This window comes from Plecotus auritus (genome assembly GCF_963455305.1).
Source record: "Plecotus auritus genome assembly, chromosome: 1".
NCBI lineage: Eukaryota > Metazoa > Chordata > Mammalia > Chiroptera > Vespertilionidae > Plecotus > Plecotus auritus.
The window spans coordinates 26,314,172-26,332,762 of NC_137770.1; the positions used below are offsets into that span (position 1 = coordinate 26,314,172).

The following is an 18,591-nucleotide window of genomic DNA, read 5'->3' on the forward strand; positions in this document are numbered from 1 at the left end:
AACACTTCTTCTAGGACCTGCCATCAGGCTTGACCTTGACTCAACAGAAAGGGGACAAGAACAGGGAGCGAAGGTGTCTGGCAGTGGCAGGTCACTCTATAAGCTGCAGGATGGCCAAGGACGCGGCCAACTCCACTAGAGGGCGCGCGCCTCCCCAGGCGACCTTCCAGCGCTCTCCCGCGTTGTCCCAGCTCTAGCCTGCACCCCGGCGGACGCCCCCAGTGGCCGGGGCGAGAAGCGAAGGGCCCGGACGTCGGTCCCTACGGTCCTGATTCTGTCACGCCGTTCTTGGTACCTCTCCCGGTCTCCTTCAGGCCTTCGAGGCTGCAGCCTTGGTCATCCAACCCAGAGTTTGTCTCTGAGGGCAGGGGCGAGAGGTAAATTCGGGAAAGGTCAGCAGCTCGAGCTTGCCCAGGACAGGAGAAAGGTAGCTCCGGTGCCGCTGTCACTGCAGGCGGCACCTCCCGTACCAGCCCTCGGGTCAGCCCTGAGCCACCCCCAGCTACTCAGGGGTTAACCCCCCTCGCCGCCCGCTCGCTTCGCGGTGCCAAAGTGGGTGTTGCTGGAATTCCTCTCTTCCTCTCCCGTAATGAGGGGGGCTGAGCTGTCCCTCCGAGGAGGGGGCATGGTGTGGATAAAAGAGTCGAAAAATCAGTGAGAGGTTTCCAAAAATAAAAACCTTCCAGTTCCCCTTCGGAAGGCTACAGCAAGAGGGAGAAGGCGCGAAGGTGCAGCAGCCGTGCGCTTCTAGCTGGGGACCCAGCGCGGACGTCGGGCGCAGGGCGCGCAGCCCGGGCCGCTCTCCCGCCCAGCCCTCGGGGCCCCCCAGACGAAGAGAAGCGGGCCGCCCCAAGGGGACCCGAGCGCAGCCCGCCGGCGGCCCGGGTAACCGACTGCCAGCCCCGGACTCGCCCCGCTCACACCGCTCTCCGGTGGCCCCCGGCGCCATGAGGCCGCCGGCCCCAGCGCCCTGCCCCGTGCGCACCCGGTGGAACCCCTGGAGGAGCTTCCTGCCGCTCACCCTGGCTCTCTTCGTGGGCATGGGCCGTGCTCAGAGGGACCCGGTGGGACGATTCGAGCCGGTTGGCAGGGACGCGAGTCGTCTGTGGCGCCCGGGGGGCAACCACCACGCAGCGGCTGCAGCCAAGGTGTACAGTCTGTTCCGGGAGCAGGACGCGCCGGTCCCGGGCTCACCGCCCGCGGAGCGGGCCCAATCCGGCTGGGGGAGCCCCTGGAGGCCCGCCGAGACCGAGGCCAGGAGGCCGCCCCGAGCGCAGCAGCCGCCGCGAGTCCGGCCACCTGCGCAGACCTGGAGAAGCAGTCGCTGGGGCCAGCAGCAGCCCGCCCCCCGGGCAAGGGCGGCCTCAGCTCTCCCGCGCTTCGGGACCCTGCAGCGGCCCCGGGCTGCGCCCCCAACCCCGCCACGAGGGCGGCTCACGGGGTGAGCACTAGAGAAGAAAGCGTGGGGGGCTGGGGGACGAGGGCTGGGGCTGTGCGCTCATTCCTGGAGGGATGTGCAGGCGAGAGGAGAGGGTGCCGGGCTCTGCTCCCCGTCCCTCTGACCTCAGTGCTGCGGGGAACCAGCACGAGCCGGGCCCTGGAGATCTGACCCACTTTCAAAAAGTTGTGGGGAAAGAGAAACACCATCCTCACTCTTTCGTACCACCTCGCCCGACGTTAAATCTTTTCCTAATGCGCCTCTTCATTGGCCCGCCCTCAGCTAACCTGTGCTGCTGGGGTCCGAGAAGGAACTGGGCAGGAGAAGCAGAGTGGGCGTTCCAGGTGCTTCAGATCCAGGGGGGTTGAGCGGGCACAGAGCGCAGGTGGGTGGAGGATATGGGGCGGGGGCGGGGAACGGGGGGGGGGCTCCAGAGTGTGAAGACAGATGCATCTCTGCGAGGGGGGCTGGCAGCGAAACCTGTGCATGGGGACACATGTTTGGGTTGGGCGCAGGTTGGCCTGGGTACACGGATGGTTGGACGTGGGAATGGGCATTGGATCGGGGGCACTTTGGCTAGGAAACCCGCCCGGTGTGGCTGCGGCACAGGGGTTACCTGGGGGAACGGGTCTGTGTATCTGCCTCTGCGGCTAAGTGTCAGCGCCACTCAGTCACTTTGCAGGGCTAAGGTTCTTCCCATCGCAGCGATTTACATTTCCCCCTCTCTCCAGGCACCACCCACTGCCCGCCGGGGGCGCCCTCGCAGCGTAGGGCGGCTCCTCAGTCGGGGGTCATCCTGGCTGCCAGGCGCTGGGCCTTGCCTGGGTATATCAGGTGTCTCCAGAACGGAGGGCAGAAAGCCTTGGGCAACGCAGGGCTGGTGAGGAAGAACCCTGGCAGCCCTTTTGGCCTGCGTCCGACGGACCAATTGGTTTAGTCCTGGTGCACAGCAGGAAGGGCGTGTACCCCCAGTTCTATCCCCAGGACTTTCTGAGGGCCTTGGCACTGGCTGTTTTCCTTGGCTGCACACTCTTCTCCCACGCTTCAGCAGGACTCCCTTGCTTCTTTCAGATCTCTGCTCTACTCCTGCCCCCCCCTCTCTCCCTTCACCCTGCTTTATGTTTCTTCATAGCACGTATTCTCATGTGACATATTATGTATCTGTTTGTGTTTCATGCCAATGTAAGTTCTATGAAAACAGGCTTTGTTTGGTTCATCGCCGCGTTGCCATTGCCTAGAAGCGTGCTGGGTATATGTGGTGCTCATTAAGTACCCGTTGAATGAGTGAATGAACTCCCTGCTGCCCATGGAAGGCCAAGTTTAAAGCAGGCGGGCCGTAGACCCATGACTGCCAAGTCACTTACACACAGAATCAGTCAACGATTGTTAATGAAGCACCTACCGTGTTCCCGTTGTTTTTTTTCCTTTCCTGACCCGTGCAAGTGAAGGCTTGCTGCCTAAAAGCAAGTGTGGGGAGCATGGGATAGGGGATGGGTTCCAGAGAAAAAGGCATTGTTCCTGCTGGGAGAGCAACTCAATTACTTATCATCAGTTGGAGAAATGAACAGATATGTACCAGGAATGTGCTTTTTAGTACCAGAAGCTTCATGCTAAGTATAAAGGAATGGGACAGTTGTGGCTGAGGAGCTCAGAGGACAAGGAGACCCTGTGAGCTGGAGTCCCTGGTGCTCAATGGGCAGTGTGTGGGGAGGCGGAGGGGAGGTGGCAGGAGTGGGGCCTAAAGGTGAAGCCCTGCCCAAGGACAAGGGCTTCTCACTGTTGGCATCGGCCTAGAGGCAAGACTGCAGTGGAGCCATGGGTGAGGCTGGGAGCATAGGTTAGGCCAGATCATGGAGGAGCTTATACTGCAGGCATTTAGGTGAGGGTTATTGGGAAAGTGGGGTAGCAGAGGGTAGGGGCGGGAGGGTGAACTATTAGAAGTCATGAAATGAGGTAGTGATGAGCAAAGCAGATTGTCACCGCAATAAGGCTGTGCACAGATGTGCACAGGTGTGTAAGAACATGGGCTGGGTGCCACCCACAAGCACCTGCTGTATGCAGATGGAGACAGGATATCACATGCTGGGTTTGGCTCCTTCCCCAGATTATTTTCTGCAGCTTTGATAAAGGGTGAGTTCTTCTGGCACTCCAGCCAGCCACTCCAAGTCAGTTGGGGGGTGGAGTTGGTTGAGTGGCAGTCTTGTTAATGGGCTTTCTCTACCCAGGTCTATTCTGGTTAATGGCTCCTGGCCAGGCTGACCTCTCTGGCAATTTCTTGTGGGCTCCTTAGGGCCAAGGATTAAGTGCCACCTGCTGGTGAAGATTGGAATAACTTCACTACTGCTGGGGATCATTCATTCATTCATTCATTCACTCATTCATTCAACAAATATTTGGAAGGCCTCCTATATCCTAGGCACTGTGCTGGATGGTGGGGATACAGCAATGGCCAATAAAGCCTTTGTCTTCATGGAACTTGCAATGTAGTGAGGATTTATTGCCACAACAAGGCAGGGCAGACACAATTCCTGCACTAATGAAATTTACAGTCTACAGGGGATTTTTGAAGCCATTGTTTCTTAACATTCAGAGTTTCTTGAACTAGCCTCAAGGCATAATGCCTTCATAATATTTTCCTCTTTTATCTCTTGCTCTATCATTTTTCTTTAAATTTATAGACTGTTAAAATAACAGGATTTTGTGTTTTACTTATTTTAAAGTGTTTTATATTATGAAGTTTTGTACAAACACACAAAAAGGTGTTAGATATAATATAACTCACAACCCAGCTTTATCAAACCTTAATATTTTGGCACAGTTTGCTTCTGATTTTTTTTAGTTGACTTTTCTTCTATAAATTTGCCTCTAGCTCTACCCTAAATTTATTTATGATTCCAATGTATGTTTTTATACTATTACTGCAGATGCAAGCATCCACAAAATAACAATTTCTTTTGCACATTTTAAACATAGATAAGTGATGCCATGCTGTATCATCCTTCTACAAGTTGCTTCCCTCCTCCTCCTTAGAGTTTTGAGATTTAAACATGTTAATATAATTGACCCAAGTTTATATTCATTTGAACTGTTGTATATTATTCCACTGTCTGAATATACCACAGTTTATTTATCCATTCTCCTGTTTTTGGGACATTTAGATGAGTTACACTTTTTTTTTTTTTTTTTTGCTATTACAAACAGTGCTTGACTCATTTTTCTACATAAATAAATTCATTTTCAAGGAAACTTGGTATCACTATCATAAGTTGAAAATAGTACCACTCGTCATGAAGAGAAGATAACTGTAGGAAAATTGAAATGAAAATAAAATGTTCTCATATTCTAGTCAGACATCATTATCTTAAGAAGCTCAACCCTGTGGTGTGTTTTCCCTGTTAAAAGAGGGACAGGCAAGTGTTGGGGGAAGGACTCAGCCTCAGGCAGACTAGAAAATCAATGAAATGGGAATCACTTTCTCACCATGTGACTCAGAATTGTTGAATGCTGTGATTGTGGAAACCTGAAACTCACTTCCCTGCCCTCAGTGTTACTCATCTGCTTTTTGGGAAACACTAGGTGAAGTGAAACAAAGAAGTATTAAATGTATCACACGTGTCAGGCACTGTGTTAGACTCTAGAAGCACAAAGAGGAATAAGAAAGAGCCCTCAAGGTAGTCAAATAAAACCAACATCCTGAGACAATCAGTACTGAAAGAGCACAGGAAATGGAGAATGGGGAAGGCTGGGTAGATGGCAAGGGAGGTTTTACACAAAGGAGGTAACATTTGATTTGGAAGTCTTGGAGTGCAAAGGATTTTAATTGCCCAAGGAGAGAAGGAAGGCATTCTAGGCAGAGAGCAGCTTAAGCAAAGGCATCAAAATATGACCATAGAGAGTGAAATTGGCAGATGTCTTTATGTCCTTGGAGGATCACAGCCTTGGTTATGGATGTCATGGAGACAAGGGAGAAGTGATGGAGACAATTAGACTGCAGAGGCAGGTGGGGGCCTGGTTAGCTTTGTAGAGGCCAATAGAGAACTATGGAGGTTTTTAACAAAGGATTAGTCTGGTCAGATTTGTTCCAGGTGGAACAGCAACTGCCCCAAGCTGTTAGCCAGAAGTGTCCCCACGTGTTGAGCAATGATGCTGCATATTGGGCTAATGTTTGCTGAGTGGTGTCACCTGGAAGGTTGGGCTCTTATGATCGCTAAGGGGGACTTCCCGGGAAGTCAGACCACTGCGTTATATGCCCCAGCTAGTCAGGCTCCTTTGCTTTCACTAGCTGGGCAGAGCCCACTGAATGGCCACCTCCCTGGGCCTCTACTCAAGACTCTAATACTGGCCTATAAAGGACCTCAGAGGCCCTCATGGAGAACCCGAATCCCTCTTGAGTACCTTTCCAGTCTCAAACTGCTCCTCCCATCCCCACTGCCTGGCAGCCTTTGATTCTGGAACCCTCCTGATGGCCCTGAGGGTTCCACCATGGGCAGGCAAGGGAGGCTCCACTGCTGCCCTCCCACAGTCAGCTGAGAAGCCATCCTGAGGTGACAGCTGGCTCAGGGGGCCTCCTTGGTCAGGGCTCCATGCCATGACCGCCCAGCCAGGCAGGCCCCTCAGTTCATGCTATCTGGGCTCCCAGAGGCCCTAGTTCTAAGAAAATTCCCAGGGAATGCAGTCTGTTTCCTTTTGGAGACTTCCTGGGCCTTTATCAAAGCTGCTAATGGCACATTAGCCCAATATGCAGCACCATTGCCCAACAAGGGGTGATGACTTACAAATTGGTAGGTAGTTGCCCGCTTCTACCAGGGTACACATTCAGAAACCCTGGGTGTGAGAACTAGCCCCCTCCCCAGAACCCGGTGCCTGGGCCCTGATGGGGAGGAGGCCATCATGGAGCCAGGAAGCTGCTGAAGGCTTCGAGGTGGCAGGAATGGCACAGCCCTTGGCTGGGGGGACATTCTGGGAGCTCCTGGAGGTTGGGCCAAAGGGCCAGGAAAGAACCTCAGCTTTTCCAAGCTGTAGGAATTTATTTTGAATGTTTTGGAAGGTTCCAAAACCACATAAGCCTTGGGTTCCACTCAAATGTCAAACAAATTCCTAAGTGGGAGCAGATGCTCACCATGCTGGCCACAGAGGTCACAGGGACGGCCCCCTGCTCGGTCCCTCGCCTTGACTCTCCGGCTCTGTGCCTCGGCCACCACACTCACCCTGAGTTTCAGTGAGTGCTTGGTAGACGATTTCTGATGCTAATGATGGGGTCCAGAAAGCCAGGCCCAGGCCCAGCCTGAGCCAAGGAGTCAGGCTCACAGAGGTTTTCTCCAGGAAGAGCCCCTCTAGGGAAATCACCCAGGTCCAGACATTTGGGTCTTTAGATGGAGAGTCAGGGCTGGTGACACCTGCTGGTGCTGCAGGGGGCCTTTACTGAAAGCAAAGCTCGGGTGAGTTGGGTGAGTTCCCCAGTGGTTAGTGCAGGCCAGTGTTTCCTATGGGTGGCCCCAGGGCCAGCACCAAAGAGGAGCTGGGAGAAGGACGGTGTCCCATAAAGTAAGTTCCATCGGCCTGCCCAAGTTAAAACAGAGTGCTCCTTAAGCAGAGGCTGCTTAACCCAAGTCCCCAACCCCACCTTCCTAGCAGCAGGCCCCCTCACAAGCCCTGCTGAAATAGAAATGCTAGGGCCCAGGGCTCAGTCTTACTGTGTAAGCCTGCCGGCGGGCCAAGGCTCCTCCCAGTGTGCATTTGTGGGCAGGTGATGCATATGTATGTCCTTCAGACAGTTTTATGTGTGTCTTCCTGCTCCCCTTGGGTTGTCAGCATTTGTTGGGCAAGGACTGTGGTGCTTATTTTTTGGTGAGAGGCAATGTGAAGTTGGAGCATGACTTAGAGTTGGGCCAACTCAGGTTTGAATCTGGCTCTGGCTCTCACTTATTGTTTAGCCCTGGCAGGTGACTGAACCTCTCTGGACTTGCTTTTTGGTCATCGTCATGATCACTGTCATTATTGACCCAGTGGGCTCTGGATTGTACAGATAGAGAGAGTGAGGGTCCCCAGAGTCATGCAGGGAACGACAGTCAGGATTTAATATTAGATCTGCAGGATCCCAAAGTGCTTGCCCCAGGCCAGCCGGCCTCCCTAGGTAAGGGGGACAGTCTGCACAGCCTGATAGTGATCTGCAGAGGGCAGGACCAATAGAGGGGCTGTGTGAATAATCCCTCTCTGAGCATCCTTATACCTGACCCCGTTTTGGTAACTCCACAGGAGGAATGTCTGCGGGGGAAAGTGCTGCCCGGGATGGACAACAGCAAACAGCACCAACCACTGTATCAAACGTGAGTGCCTCCTCCCCACCTACCCTTCTCCTTTCTCTCCTCCAAGCGTGGGGGCTCCAAACCTGGAGTGTCTTCCCCAGTAGAGTTCCTCTCTGGAGTAGAGACAACATGTCCTGGAAGGGAGGAGATTATAAAATGCCTCATGCTGAAAACAACTTCTCAAATAAAAGCCCCACTTATGTTTCCTACATTCCCTTCCTGCTGTCCCACTGTGTGGGTGCCTCACTTGCAGTGCCCGCAGGGTTCCTTAAGCGCCCACCCCACTGTGGTTGTAGGATGTGGCTGGCCCCAGAGCCTCTGCATTGCACATTTCCCGGGCACCATTCACGCTGTGTCCTATGGGAATCCACCCTCTGGTCCTGGCCTCTGTCCGGCATCCTGCCAGGATGGTCTGATGTGGCTCTGATCCCGTGTCTGGAGCAGCCTTCCTTTGGACTGCTCTGAAGCCCGGCAGGCTGGCCCAGGTGAAAGAACAGAAAAGAGAACAGTCTTCTTGGTTAGGTGGGAACCAGGGAGCGAGGCAGGAGGAGCCAGGCGGTCTGCACCCAAGCCTCCACTGATGCTGTCAGAGGCAGTAGCAAGGGCAAGAACCAATACCCAGGCAGTACTCACTTTGTGCATGGTGCAGTCACATTCCCCTGGGGTAGGCAGATGAGAAAACTGAGGCATAGACAGGTCACTTGCTTAAGGTCACATGACCTGGAAATGGTAGGATTTGAACTCAGGTGACTTGACTCCAGGGTCACTTTTCTTAAAAAAATAATTATTTTTATTGATTTCAAAGAGGAAGGGAGAGGTAGAGAGAAGAGAGAGAGAGAGAAACATCGATGATGAAAGAGAATTATTGATCAGCTGCCTACTGCATGCCCCATTGTGGGGATTGAGCCAGCAACCTGAGCATGTGCCCTGACCGAGAATTGAACCATGACCTTATGGTTTCTAGGTCCACAATCAACCACTGAGCCATGCCAGCCAGGCCAGGGTCCCTTTTCTTAATCACTACACCCTCCTGGCAAAATATCTTACTTTCTGGGCCTCACTTTCTATATCTGTGTGGGGAAGACAATGAACTACTACTGCCATTACTACCACTACCACCACCATCACTGCTGCTATTACGACCACTACTACCACTACTACCACTATTACTATCACAACTGCTACCACTCCTGCTGCTACTACTACTACACTACTAGCTAATAGCTTGGGATTTACTATGTTCCCAACACTGTGCTAAGCTCTTCACATACATTATTTTAGTTAAGCCGCTCAATTAGTTGGGAAACATGGCCAAGGATATTCTACCCCAAGTGCTGGAGCGAGGGCTGGATCCAGGCAGTCCGACTCCAAAACCCTACACTCTTCTTTACGAGATTTTGTTCCCTCTAAACACCAACTGAGGCTGGGGCCTTCTGGAGTTTGGAATCCCCACATATAATGACAGATGTGTGGGTTTCAGGAAGCCCCTGGGATCTTTCTCTCTCACACCCAGGGCCCCTCTTAAGCTTTCATCAGCTCCCCACGTCTGTATGGAATTTCCAGGATCTCCCCACAACTGTCCCGCCTGGAGCTGCCACCAGCAGGCCCTAAACCTGACTGCAAGGCCTCAGTCTCACCAGCACCCCTTCCTGCCCAACGACAAACCCCTGGGCCCTTTGCAGTGTGAGGGTATCCAGGTGCCTGACAAAACTTATGGTGTTTCCAGGCCTGATGGAGGCCCTCATCTCTGGTTCTGATGCGCCCTCCCCCAAAGTAGGGATGAGACAGGGACAAGATGGGGCTGCTTCCACCCTGTGGGGATGGGGATGCTGGCTGGCCAAGCTCTTGGTTCTGTCTCCAACCTCATGGCCTTGACCTCTCCCAGTCAGACAATGATGCTCAGGCAGAATCTTGGGCCTCTCTAAGGATCTGCAGATAAAGAAATCAAAACCCCAAATTCAAAAACAAGCAGCAAGACACATTGTCTTCCTGGAAATTCCTGCCTTTCAAAGACCTTGGATTAGTGTGGGCTCTCAGAGGACAGGCTGTCTGTGGCTGGGGGGAGAGGGGTACCTCATAATTTTAAAGATGAAGACAGTGAGATGCAGAGAAGTGATGACTAGCTCAAGGGCATACACCTCATTAGAGGAGGATCTGAGACTCAAAATCAGTGCCTTCCCTGGGCAGAGAAGCAAGAGATGTATGTAGCTGCTGTAGCAGGTAGTTTTATGCTCAGCAGAAGCTCTGATTTTTTTTTTTTAAAGCACCCTAGGTTATTTGAGCCAGAGCCGAAGACACTGAGAGTTTGGGGTTACTCATAGGAATATCTGCCTTGGCGGCAGGGGGGTTGGGGGGGGCAACTCAAATTTGATTGTTTCCCTGAATCCTCTGGGATCTTATTAAAGTGAAGATCCTGATTCAGCACATCAGGCAGGGCTGAGAGTCTGTGCTTCTAACATTTCCCAGGGGATGCTGCTGCTGCTGGTCCAGAGACCACACTTTGAGTAGCTGGGCCTTGGGAGACTCGGGAGGCCTTGGAAGGGACTGGGGTCGGAGTTGGGAGGAGGGCTGGAAAGCTTTAGCCAGCTTTGCAGAGAGTGTTGCTGAGGTTTGAGGTGAAGTTGGAGCAGAGTGGCTTTAGAGGGGGTGGGCTTCTCACCAGCTACCCGAGAGGTCTGGGCATGGGCCTTGCTCTGCCCTCCAGTCCCCGGAGTTCTCAGTTTCCTGACTTGCACGTGATTTTCCAGCATTCGTCTCTGCCAAACTGGAGTTTCGACATTGGAAACTCGAAGTTGGGTGAGTCTGCAGATTGTCAGAACCAACGTGTGTGTACACCCTCGTGCCCCAGCAGGGGGCTGCCCCAGAATGCTGCCAAGCCCCACTCCCCGCTGGGGGTCCTCAGCTCCTGTTACTTCCCTCCCGGGCCCTCCCATCCTGCAGCTCCCTGGCCATCCCCTGACCCACGCGCACAGGCTGGCACTTCTCCCGGAGGAATTGCCAGTGGGCGTCAGCCTTCCCTACTTGAAGTCGGCTTGTCCACTGAAGGTCTGTGTGCTAATTAGCTGGGCCCTGTGCTGCTTGCTTGTTGCTGTTTCTCTGCTAATGAGCCTAACGAGAACCACGTGGACAATGGGCGTTGGCTCTCGAGGACTGGATCCTGAGCTCTGTAGAATGTAGGGCTCTTGGCTGCACACCCTGTCAGCTGGCTCTCCTACCCTCCCCAACGGTTTGCCGGCTCCCTCTCCCCTCCCCACAGCTGCCCCTCTGGCTCGAGCAGAGATTGCGGATGCCATCGGATGCCGTCGGGGAATGCTCATGACTGTCCTAGAAGTTTCACACATGTGCGGTGACTCCTTGGACAGCAGGTGGGAGGGCTGACAAGGACGGGTGTGTGACATCCTGCCAGCCCCCAAACCGTGTGGAGACTCAGTCTGTCCTCTGGTGTTTCCCAGATATCTGTGGGTCCAACTACTGCCTACACACAGGGGATGATGGCCTGAGCCCCTGGGGCCACTCCCTGCTGCCTCTTGTCTCCTCTCACAGAATCTGAAGTTGCTGTAACGTACCAGATCACCTCCCTGGGGGGCCCCTTCCATCAGCCCTGCCCAGTCACTGGACTTCGGGGAGCCCCTGTATATGTAGGTGGCCATTGCTGGAGCCACAGCTATTCCCTTCACCTTGGTGGAGTCCTCTCGCCTCCTCTCACCTTGGTATCTTCCTGTCCTTCTGTGGCTTTGCCAGCTCTGCCATGCGGTTTATGTATTTATGCATTTGTGGAGGGTGAGGACTGGGGCCTGCCTGGCCCATACCACTGAGGGGAAGGACTGTAGATTGTGGGGTAAGTGGGTCCTGTGTGTAATTAGGGCTTTTGGAAGATTGTCCAGTTTTCATCACAACCCCAACACACACACACACACACACACACACACACACACACAGAAGAGGATTTGAAGAAATCTTTAAATTCTCATTTATCTCAGCCTAGCTGCCCAGGGGCAGGGGCTGTTCTAGGGGTGGGGAGGCAGAGGGAGTCCCTGTTGTTGAGGAGGGGCCTAGGTGGATCACTCCTTCCAAACCCCAGGTTTAATATGAAGAGCATGAGCTTTGAATTCTGATGCCAGATCCAAAGAGTGGTGGGTTTCAATCCCAGCTCTGTGTCCTCAGGCAAGTGACTGGCCCTCTTTTGCCAAGGAGCCTCATCCATACAATGGGTATAGTAACCTATATGGAGTTGTTTTGGGGAGATTATTAATAGTAATAATAATAATAATTATTATAGCTCTGTAGCTCTTACTGTGGGCCAGGACTTTATGTTATTAATTTTTAATCCTCACAACAACCTTATAAACTAGATTTGATCTTTATTCCCATTTACCTTTGAGGTTAGCTATTTGTCCCAGTCTTGCAGCTGGGAATCAGCAGAGCCTGGAAGTTTAGCCGTTGTCTTCTTCTGGATCCGGGAGACTGTGCTGCTGGTCTGGGTTTACTTAGCTACGTGACTACAGGCAAGATGCTTAAGGTCTCTGTGCCTCCGTTTTCTCCCCTGTATAATGCGATTAATATCAGTCTCTGCCTCACATAGTTGTAAGGAACGAATGAGGTAACTCACGCCGAATGTTCAGTTCAAGGCCCGGCCTGTTCTATGTGCTCTATCCACATTTGGCCTTGATATTGAGAACAGGACTGTGTCTCCTTGCCCCCAGCATGCCACTCAGTAGCAAGTGTTCACTGGACACAAAGTAAAAGCTCAGTAAGTATGTACTGAATAATAGGGCCTAGCCTGGGTCTGTGCTGGGGCTGTTCTAGCCCTTCTGCAGCCCAGGTCTATCAGCCCTTCCAGAGCACTCCCCACGGTGCTCAGGAGTCCCTCGGGAGATCCCGGAGTGGCCTGGACATTTGCTCCTGCCTCCTTGGTTCATAGCCTCTGCATGGCTTTCATTCTGGTCCACATCTCAGTGCTATAAGGACTCCAACCCTCCTGATCTGGGCTTCACCTTGACTTCACTGGGGGAGCTTCCTTAGCCCACCTATCCCAGCCCTATAATGACCTCAACCCAACAGTTTAAAACCCCAACTTTGGAGCCAGACTTCTTGAGTTCAAACTTTTGCTTCATCCCTTACTAGCATGGTGATCTCAGGCAACTGCCTGGCCACCCTCATCCTTGGTTTCCCCATATGTTAAATGGGGATGAGAACAGTACTTACAGCAGTTATAAGAAGGAAGAAAAGAGATGCAGGTAAAGAAATCAGCCCAGGGCCTCATAATGGTAAGTGCTGAACAAACATTCGGGAAAAGGGCCAGAGCAGGGGTGTGATTGGCAGGTTCTTCACTGACTGGTTACCAGCCACCAGGAGCCAGGGTGGTGGAGAGGAAGGGAGGAGGTGGCTCCAGGGAATAATCACATGACCTCAGTGAGATCCAGCTAACACGAAGGGTGCAGTCCCAGCAAGAGCATCATCCATCTCTCCCCCAACCACCTATAGGCACCTTAGATCGTCCTGGTGAGCAGGTGCAGCTCCTGAAGATCTCACTTAGAAGATGTTCTTACCCAGGGGCCTCCTGAAGCTGGGTGCTATGTCTCCTTATCCAGCATCTTAATGTTGGGCCACCCCAGGACTTTCCCCAGACCTTCCAAGTCCCCCCCACACAAAGAGGGGGCCATGGGAGCCCAGCCAGCATTATTTGCTCTCCACTACTGACCACCCGTAGGGACTATGCCACATAATTAGCATGCAACAATGACAGTGCAAAACTCTCTGTGCCAGGGACCACACTGAACACTTCAATCCCTTTCACTCTGTGAGTGGCCATCAGGTCACTCTCTGTCCTGCCCCTCCTGTGTCCCTGCTGCTGTGTCTCTACCCAACAACTAAACGTGGCTTCCCAGAGCCGAGTCCTGGGTCCTCTCCGTTGCTCTCTTGCTGCACTGCTCCCAGAATGATCTAATGCATTCCCATGGATGTAAACATCGTCTCCGGGCTGATGACGCCCAGCTTTATATATATCTCCAGCCAGACCTCTCCTCTGACCTCCAGACTCCTTCGTCCCGCTGCTTACTCCACATCTGCTCTTGATGCCTCCCAGACATCCCCACCCCAACTTGTCCAAAACGAACTCGTGGCTCCCCTCCCTTTAAGCCAGCTCCCCTGGCAGGTCTTACCCACCCTGTTGAAAGGCATCGCCCTCTACCTGAACGCTCAAGCCAGACACCTGGGGGTCCTCTGAGACACCGTCCTCTCCTTCAAGCTTTATAGCCAGTCTGTCGTGAGCCCTGTTTGTTTTACTTCCTAAATCTCCGGGGAACCTGCCTGCTTCTCTCTGCCTCCGCTGCTGCCTCTCTAGTCCAGGGCCCTCTAGTCCAGCACCCTCTTCTGGGTGATGGCAGCCTCCGGTTGACTGCTTACCTCCTGCCCACCTTACCCTCCGGCTCTTTCTCCATAAATTAGATCATAAAACATCCCTCTCTGAACCTTCCTGCTATGGTGTAGCTAGCCTGGTCTCTCAGCACTCACCCCCCCTCCCCCATTCCCACTCGCAGAATCCAGCCTGGGCTCCTGGATGGAATGTGCTACCTCCGGGCTGTTGCACATGCCGCTCTCTTGGCTTGCTTTTCCTCTGCTCTCTATGAGGCGGCCTCCTTGCCATCTTTCCAGGCTCCATCTCAAGCTCCCCTCCTCACCATTCAGTCTAGAGCTTCCCCCCACCCGCCCCATTATTCTGGATCTCACCCCCCTCCCCAGCACTGTTTCCACCAGATTTCTGTTCTGCTTGTTTGTTCACTTGTCCTGTGACAGTCTCTCTAAGTTGAAAGGTCCATAAAGAAGAGGACAGTGTCTGTCTTGCTTACCATCTTAGGCAAATAGTAAATATCAGATGCACAACCATTTTCTAGATGAGGATGCTGAGGCTCACAGGAGTGAAGAAACGTGCCCAAGGTCACACAGTTGGAATTCAAATGCAAGCAAGGCCACTCTCTCCTACACACTCTGCCCTGGCCTGGGCTGTGCTGTAAGTGGGGATAGTGTTCTACCCTCCGACCTTCCTGGGCACGGAGCTGGTGCTGCTGTAGAAGGGCTTGGATGGCTCCCTGTCTGCACACAACTCTCTTTCATGCCCTGGAGCTGCTCCCCTGGAAAAGACTGTCCCCAGGCTTGTCCCTGATGGGGGCTGTCCCAGCACCCCACCCCATCCTTCTCTCATCTACCGGACTGCTCTGGAACTATGGTCTCCTTCCAGACAAGGCCCTTGGGGCTGTGACAGGGTGGACAGTCACTCTTCTGCTTTGGAGCAGGAGCTGGAGGCCAACCCATGCCTCAGCCCTGGGCCACAGCCCTGCCTGTGGTCCCCCTCCTCATGCCTGCTAGAGCCCGTGGGAATTGGGGCTGCTCCCTGGCGCTGGCCTCCAACTGGCCCAGCCTCGAGGCATTTGTTAATGCAATTAGCAGGGCGGTCCATGCAGAGGGGCTGGGGGCCAAGGTCTGACTCACACCTCCCTTTCCTCCCCTCTCTCTGCCAAACGGTAGAGGCCCGCTCAGCCTGCCAGACAGCGTCTGCAGAGAGCGCGCGAGGGGCCAAGAACGGCATCTTTCTCTCATTAGAGGCTTTTATGTGAACACAACTGCTATTTTGGAGCCGGGCGCTTGGCTGGCCCCTGAGCCCCAGTGCTGTTCCAGCCATCCTGTGCTGCGGCCCCAGCGCAGCTGTGGTGGGAGCAGGGTGCGTCCTTCAGGGCCTGACTTCTCCCACTGCCTGGGGGCTTGGGGCTGAGGTCAGGGCCTGAGGACACAGACCCTGGGCAGAGCTTGGGAGTGTAGAGGACGCATCCCCAGGTGGATTCTAAGGTGTGGGAGCCAGACAAGGATGGCCTTGGGCACCTCTGACATCTGGGTCTCCTTTCTGTGAGGGAGGAATAGGGTAGCTCTGTGAGTAGGTCCTAAGTGGCGCACTGACACAAATTTTAGAGGAGATGGAGGTTTAATGGGGGAGCAGCTGAGCTTCAGGTGTGGGTGGGAGGGGTGGTCTGGGCCCAGAGTCTGATCTGGAGTGGAGGTTCATTTTCCAGACAAGAGGGGGTGGCATTGGAGGCCTTGGAGGAGGCCACAGGCCTGAGGGGACCACTCTGAAGTCAGTGCCTCCCCTAAGGGGTTATAGATGGAGGGAGGAGGTGTCCCTGGGCCCAGGAGAGAGAGCTGATGACAAAAGCCTTCCTTGGTAGGTGGTAGCGGGTATGGAGAGGGGACTGGCTGAATTTAACACTTGGGCTGTTTAGCCCTGCCTTCTGGACCACAGGGCTTGGTCTAGCTCTCTAACCAGAGCCTGCATTGACATTGCCTTTCTCTGGGAAAAGGGTCATAGCAGAGAAGTTCAGAAGCCCCCTTGCTGCTCCCATTGGGGTTATGGTGTTTTTTTTAAAGCTTTGCAGTGCTGTCCAATAGAACTTTCTGCGATGATGGGCATGTGCTATCCTCTGTTCAACACGGTGGCCATGAGCCACATGTGGCCATTGAGCCCTTGAAATGTGGCTAGTGCAACTGAGCTGAATTTTGAATGTTATTTAATTTTAACCAATTTCATCTTAAAGAGCCACATGCAGCTCATGGCTGCAGCGTTACACAATATTGGACAGCACAGCTTTTAAGAGTACGAAGTACTTTCACATCCATGATCTCTATTGAGTTTCACAACAACTCCTTGAGGCAGGAATTATCAGACCTACTTTATGGATGAGACAACTGAGGCACCAGTTGGAGAATCTCAATGAGATGAGATGTGCCCAAGGTCACGCAGCTGGGATGTGGCTGAGCAGGAGTCAAACTAGATCCCACTGACTCCCAACCCTGTGTTCTTACTGCTACTAAGTGGTTGATCGCAGAGGCTCTCAGCGAATGGTAGGAGCAGCCCACATGGTGGGAGCTCTTTCCAGAACTTTCCCCAGGCCTGCCCATTCCAAATTTGGTCTCCTCCCAAAGGTGGGGGTTTTGTGTGGAAAATCTGAGCAAACCTCTGCTTGGTTGTTTTGGAGCAGAGTGAAGGTAGAAGGGGCACAGCCAGAAGGTGGGGGGTTGGAGGAGCAATGCCTTCTATTTCTTACTTTCAAAGCAATTTTGAGAGTTTCTTTTTGTTCCCCCTTTTGTTTTTGGCATCGTGCTAACTCCATAGAGCTGAACTCCCAAAGCTGAAACTTTCCACATGCCCAATCCTCAGTGAGGAAGAGAGTGCCAGGGGGCTATGGAGGAGTCCAAATTATGAATGGCCAAGGCCTGGCATGGGCGATTGGGCACAGGGAGGCTGGTAACAGCATCCATCACCTTTCAGTTCTCTGAGGATGCGGGCTTTCAACAGGGAGGGGCCAGGGTGTGTCCTTGATGGCTAAACATGGACATCGTGGCATCATGCTTGATAACCATTCACCAATAGTCAATCAAGCATGGACATCGTGGCTTCCTGCTTCCCAACATTGCACCAATAATCAATCAATGAAGACTCACTCAAGCCACATCCCCCATCCTGGGGCAATTTCTCAAGTGTAAGGCACAATCTCTGCTCTTGAGGAAAAATAAAAGTGATGAGGCTCTAAAAGTAAAACATAAAGACTTCTGGGCCCACTGTGTTTGGGAGTTTTCCCTCTTAAAATCCCCACAGTGCCGCATGGAACTGTCTCTCCCGGGCCTCGGCGTTCCCTTACTTGCTTTCAGCAGCAGCCGCTGCCGTAGGCCATTCTGAGTTGGCTGATTTCTTTCAGATCCTTCAGTTTTGAAATAGGTGCTCACTTGACAGAGGAATGTTTTGCTCTAGTCTCCTTTAAACAAAAGGATACGTGACCACTATTGCCCCCTCCTTCCCAGTGTCCCTAACTTTTGGATTTCAAGCACCAGTCAAATATCCAGAAACATCTTCAGCACCAAAGTACAGTAGCCAGCTTTCCACTTGGAGGGTGTTAGGAAAACAAACTACCACTTGCCATCCATCTTTAATTAAAGAAGAACATTTTAACTAAACCAAAAGAAGAAGACGAAGATGAAGAAGAAGAAGAGGAAGAAAATATATAATTTCAAAATAAAAGACATTTTTAAATGGGGGGAAAGGCATTACAAAGAGCTCAGGAAACTGTTTTTATTTCCCTTATTTCATGGTAGACCAGTAAAAACTGTCATAAGAATGTACCCTTTCATAGGCACTTGGAGCCACCATTTGGGGCCATTTTGAGGTGATTTGTGGGGAATGGAGAGAGAGGAGAGGAGTTTATGCTCCAATCTCCTAATGCAGAGGCTCAGCTCAGACCCAAACTAAAGTGTTTACTTTAGTGTGGAAGTCAGTTCTTGCTGAGACTTATGAAAACAACTCAAGTGCAGATGCAAATGAAGTCCGGGAGGGCTGGCTCAGCACCTCTGCAAACTTGAAACTTGCTGGAAAATCTTTCTTAGAAGATCTGATCCAGAAAGGTTATCTTCCCAAGGAGGTTTTTCCGCCAACAAACCGGCTGGTTTGGAACCCTTTTAGGATTTTTATTTACCACAATGTTATATACATATTAAATGCCATGTTTATAGTCCCTCCCCACCAACTACCCATTTTCCATGAGCTGTTCGTTGTACCAAGCGAAGCGTGCCAACCCTGCTCTGCCTGAGGACCTAACTCCCTGCATGGCAAGGGGCTTCCGTCGTTATGAGAACCCACCACAGGGCAGAGCTTCCTCCACGCAGGACCAGTCTTGTCTTTGCATCCCCAGCACCCACTATGACCAAGAGGGTGCTTGCTAACTGTTTGCAGAATGTATTGGCAAGTAAGGCAGAACCAGAAAAAAGCGAGTCACCGTGAGTCAGGAATATGGGGCCTTGGGTTTTAGA

The 18,591-nt window shown here is 52.6% G+C and overlaps 1 protein-coding gene across 1 annotated transcript in view; it reads left to right on the forward strand.

Annotated features, from left to right (window-relative positions):
• Nucleotides 1-947: 947 nt before the first annotated feature.
• LTBP2 (latent transforming growth factor beta binding protein 2) overlaps nucleotides 948-18,591 on the forward strand; it is a gene marked incomplete at its 5' end in the record, with an annotated part of 94,206 nt that continues 76,562 nt past the window's right edge. Inside the window, 2 exons of the mRNA XM_080679759.1 lie at nucleotides 948-1,441; nucleotides 7,694-7,764. Of these exons, the coding sequence (XP_080535885.1) occupies nucleotides 948-1,441; nucleotides 7,694-7,764 (565 nt within the window). The remainder of the gene's footprint in view (nucleotides 1,442-7,693; nucleotides 7,765-18,591) is intronic.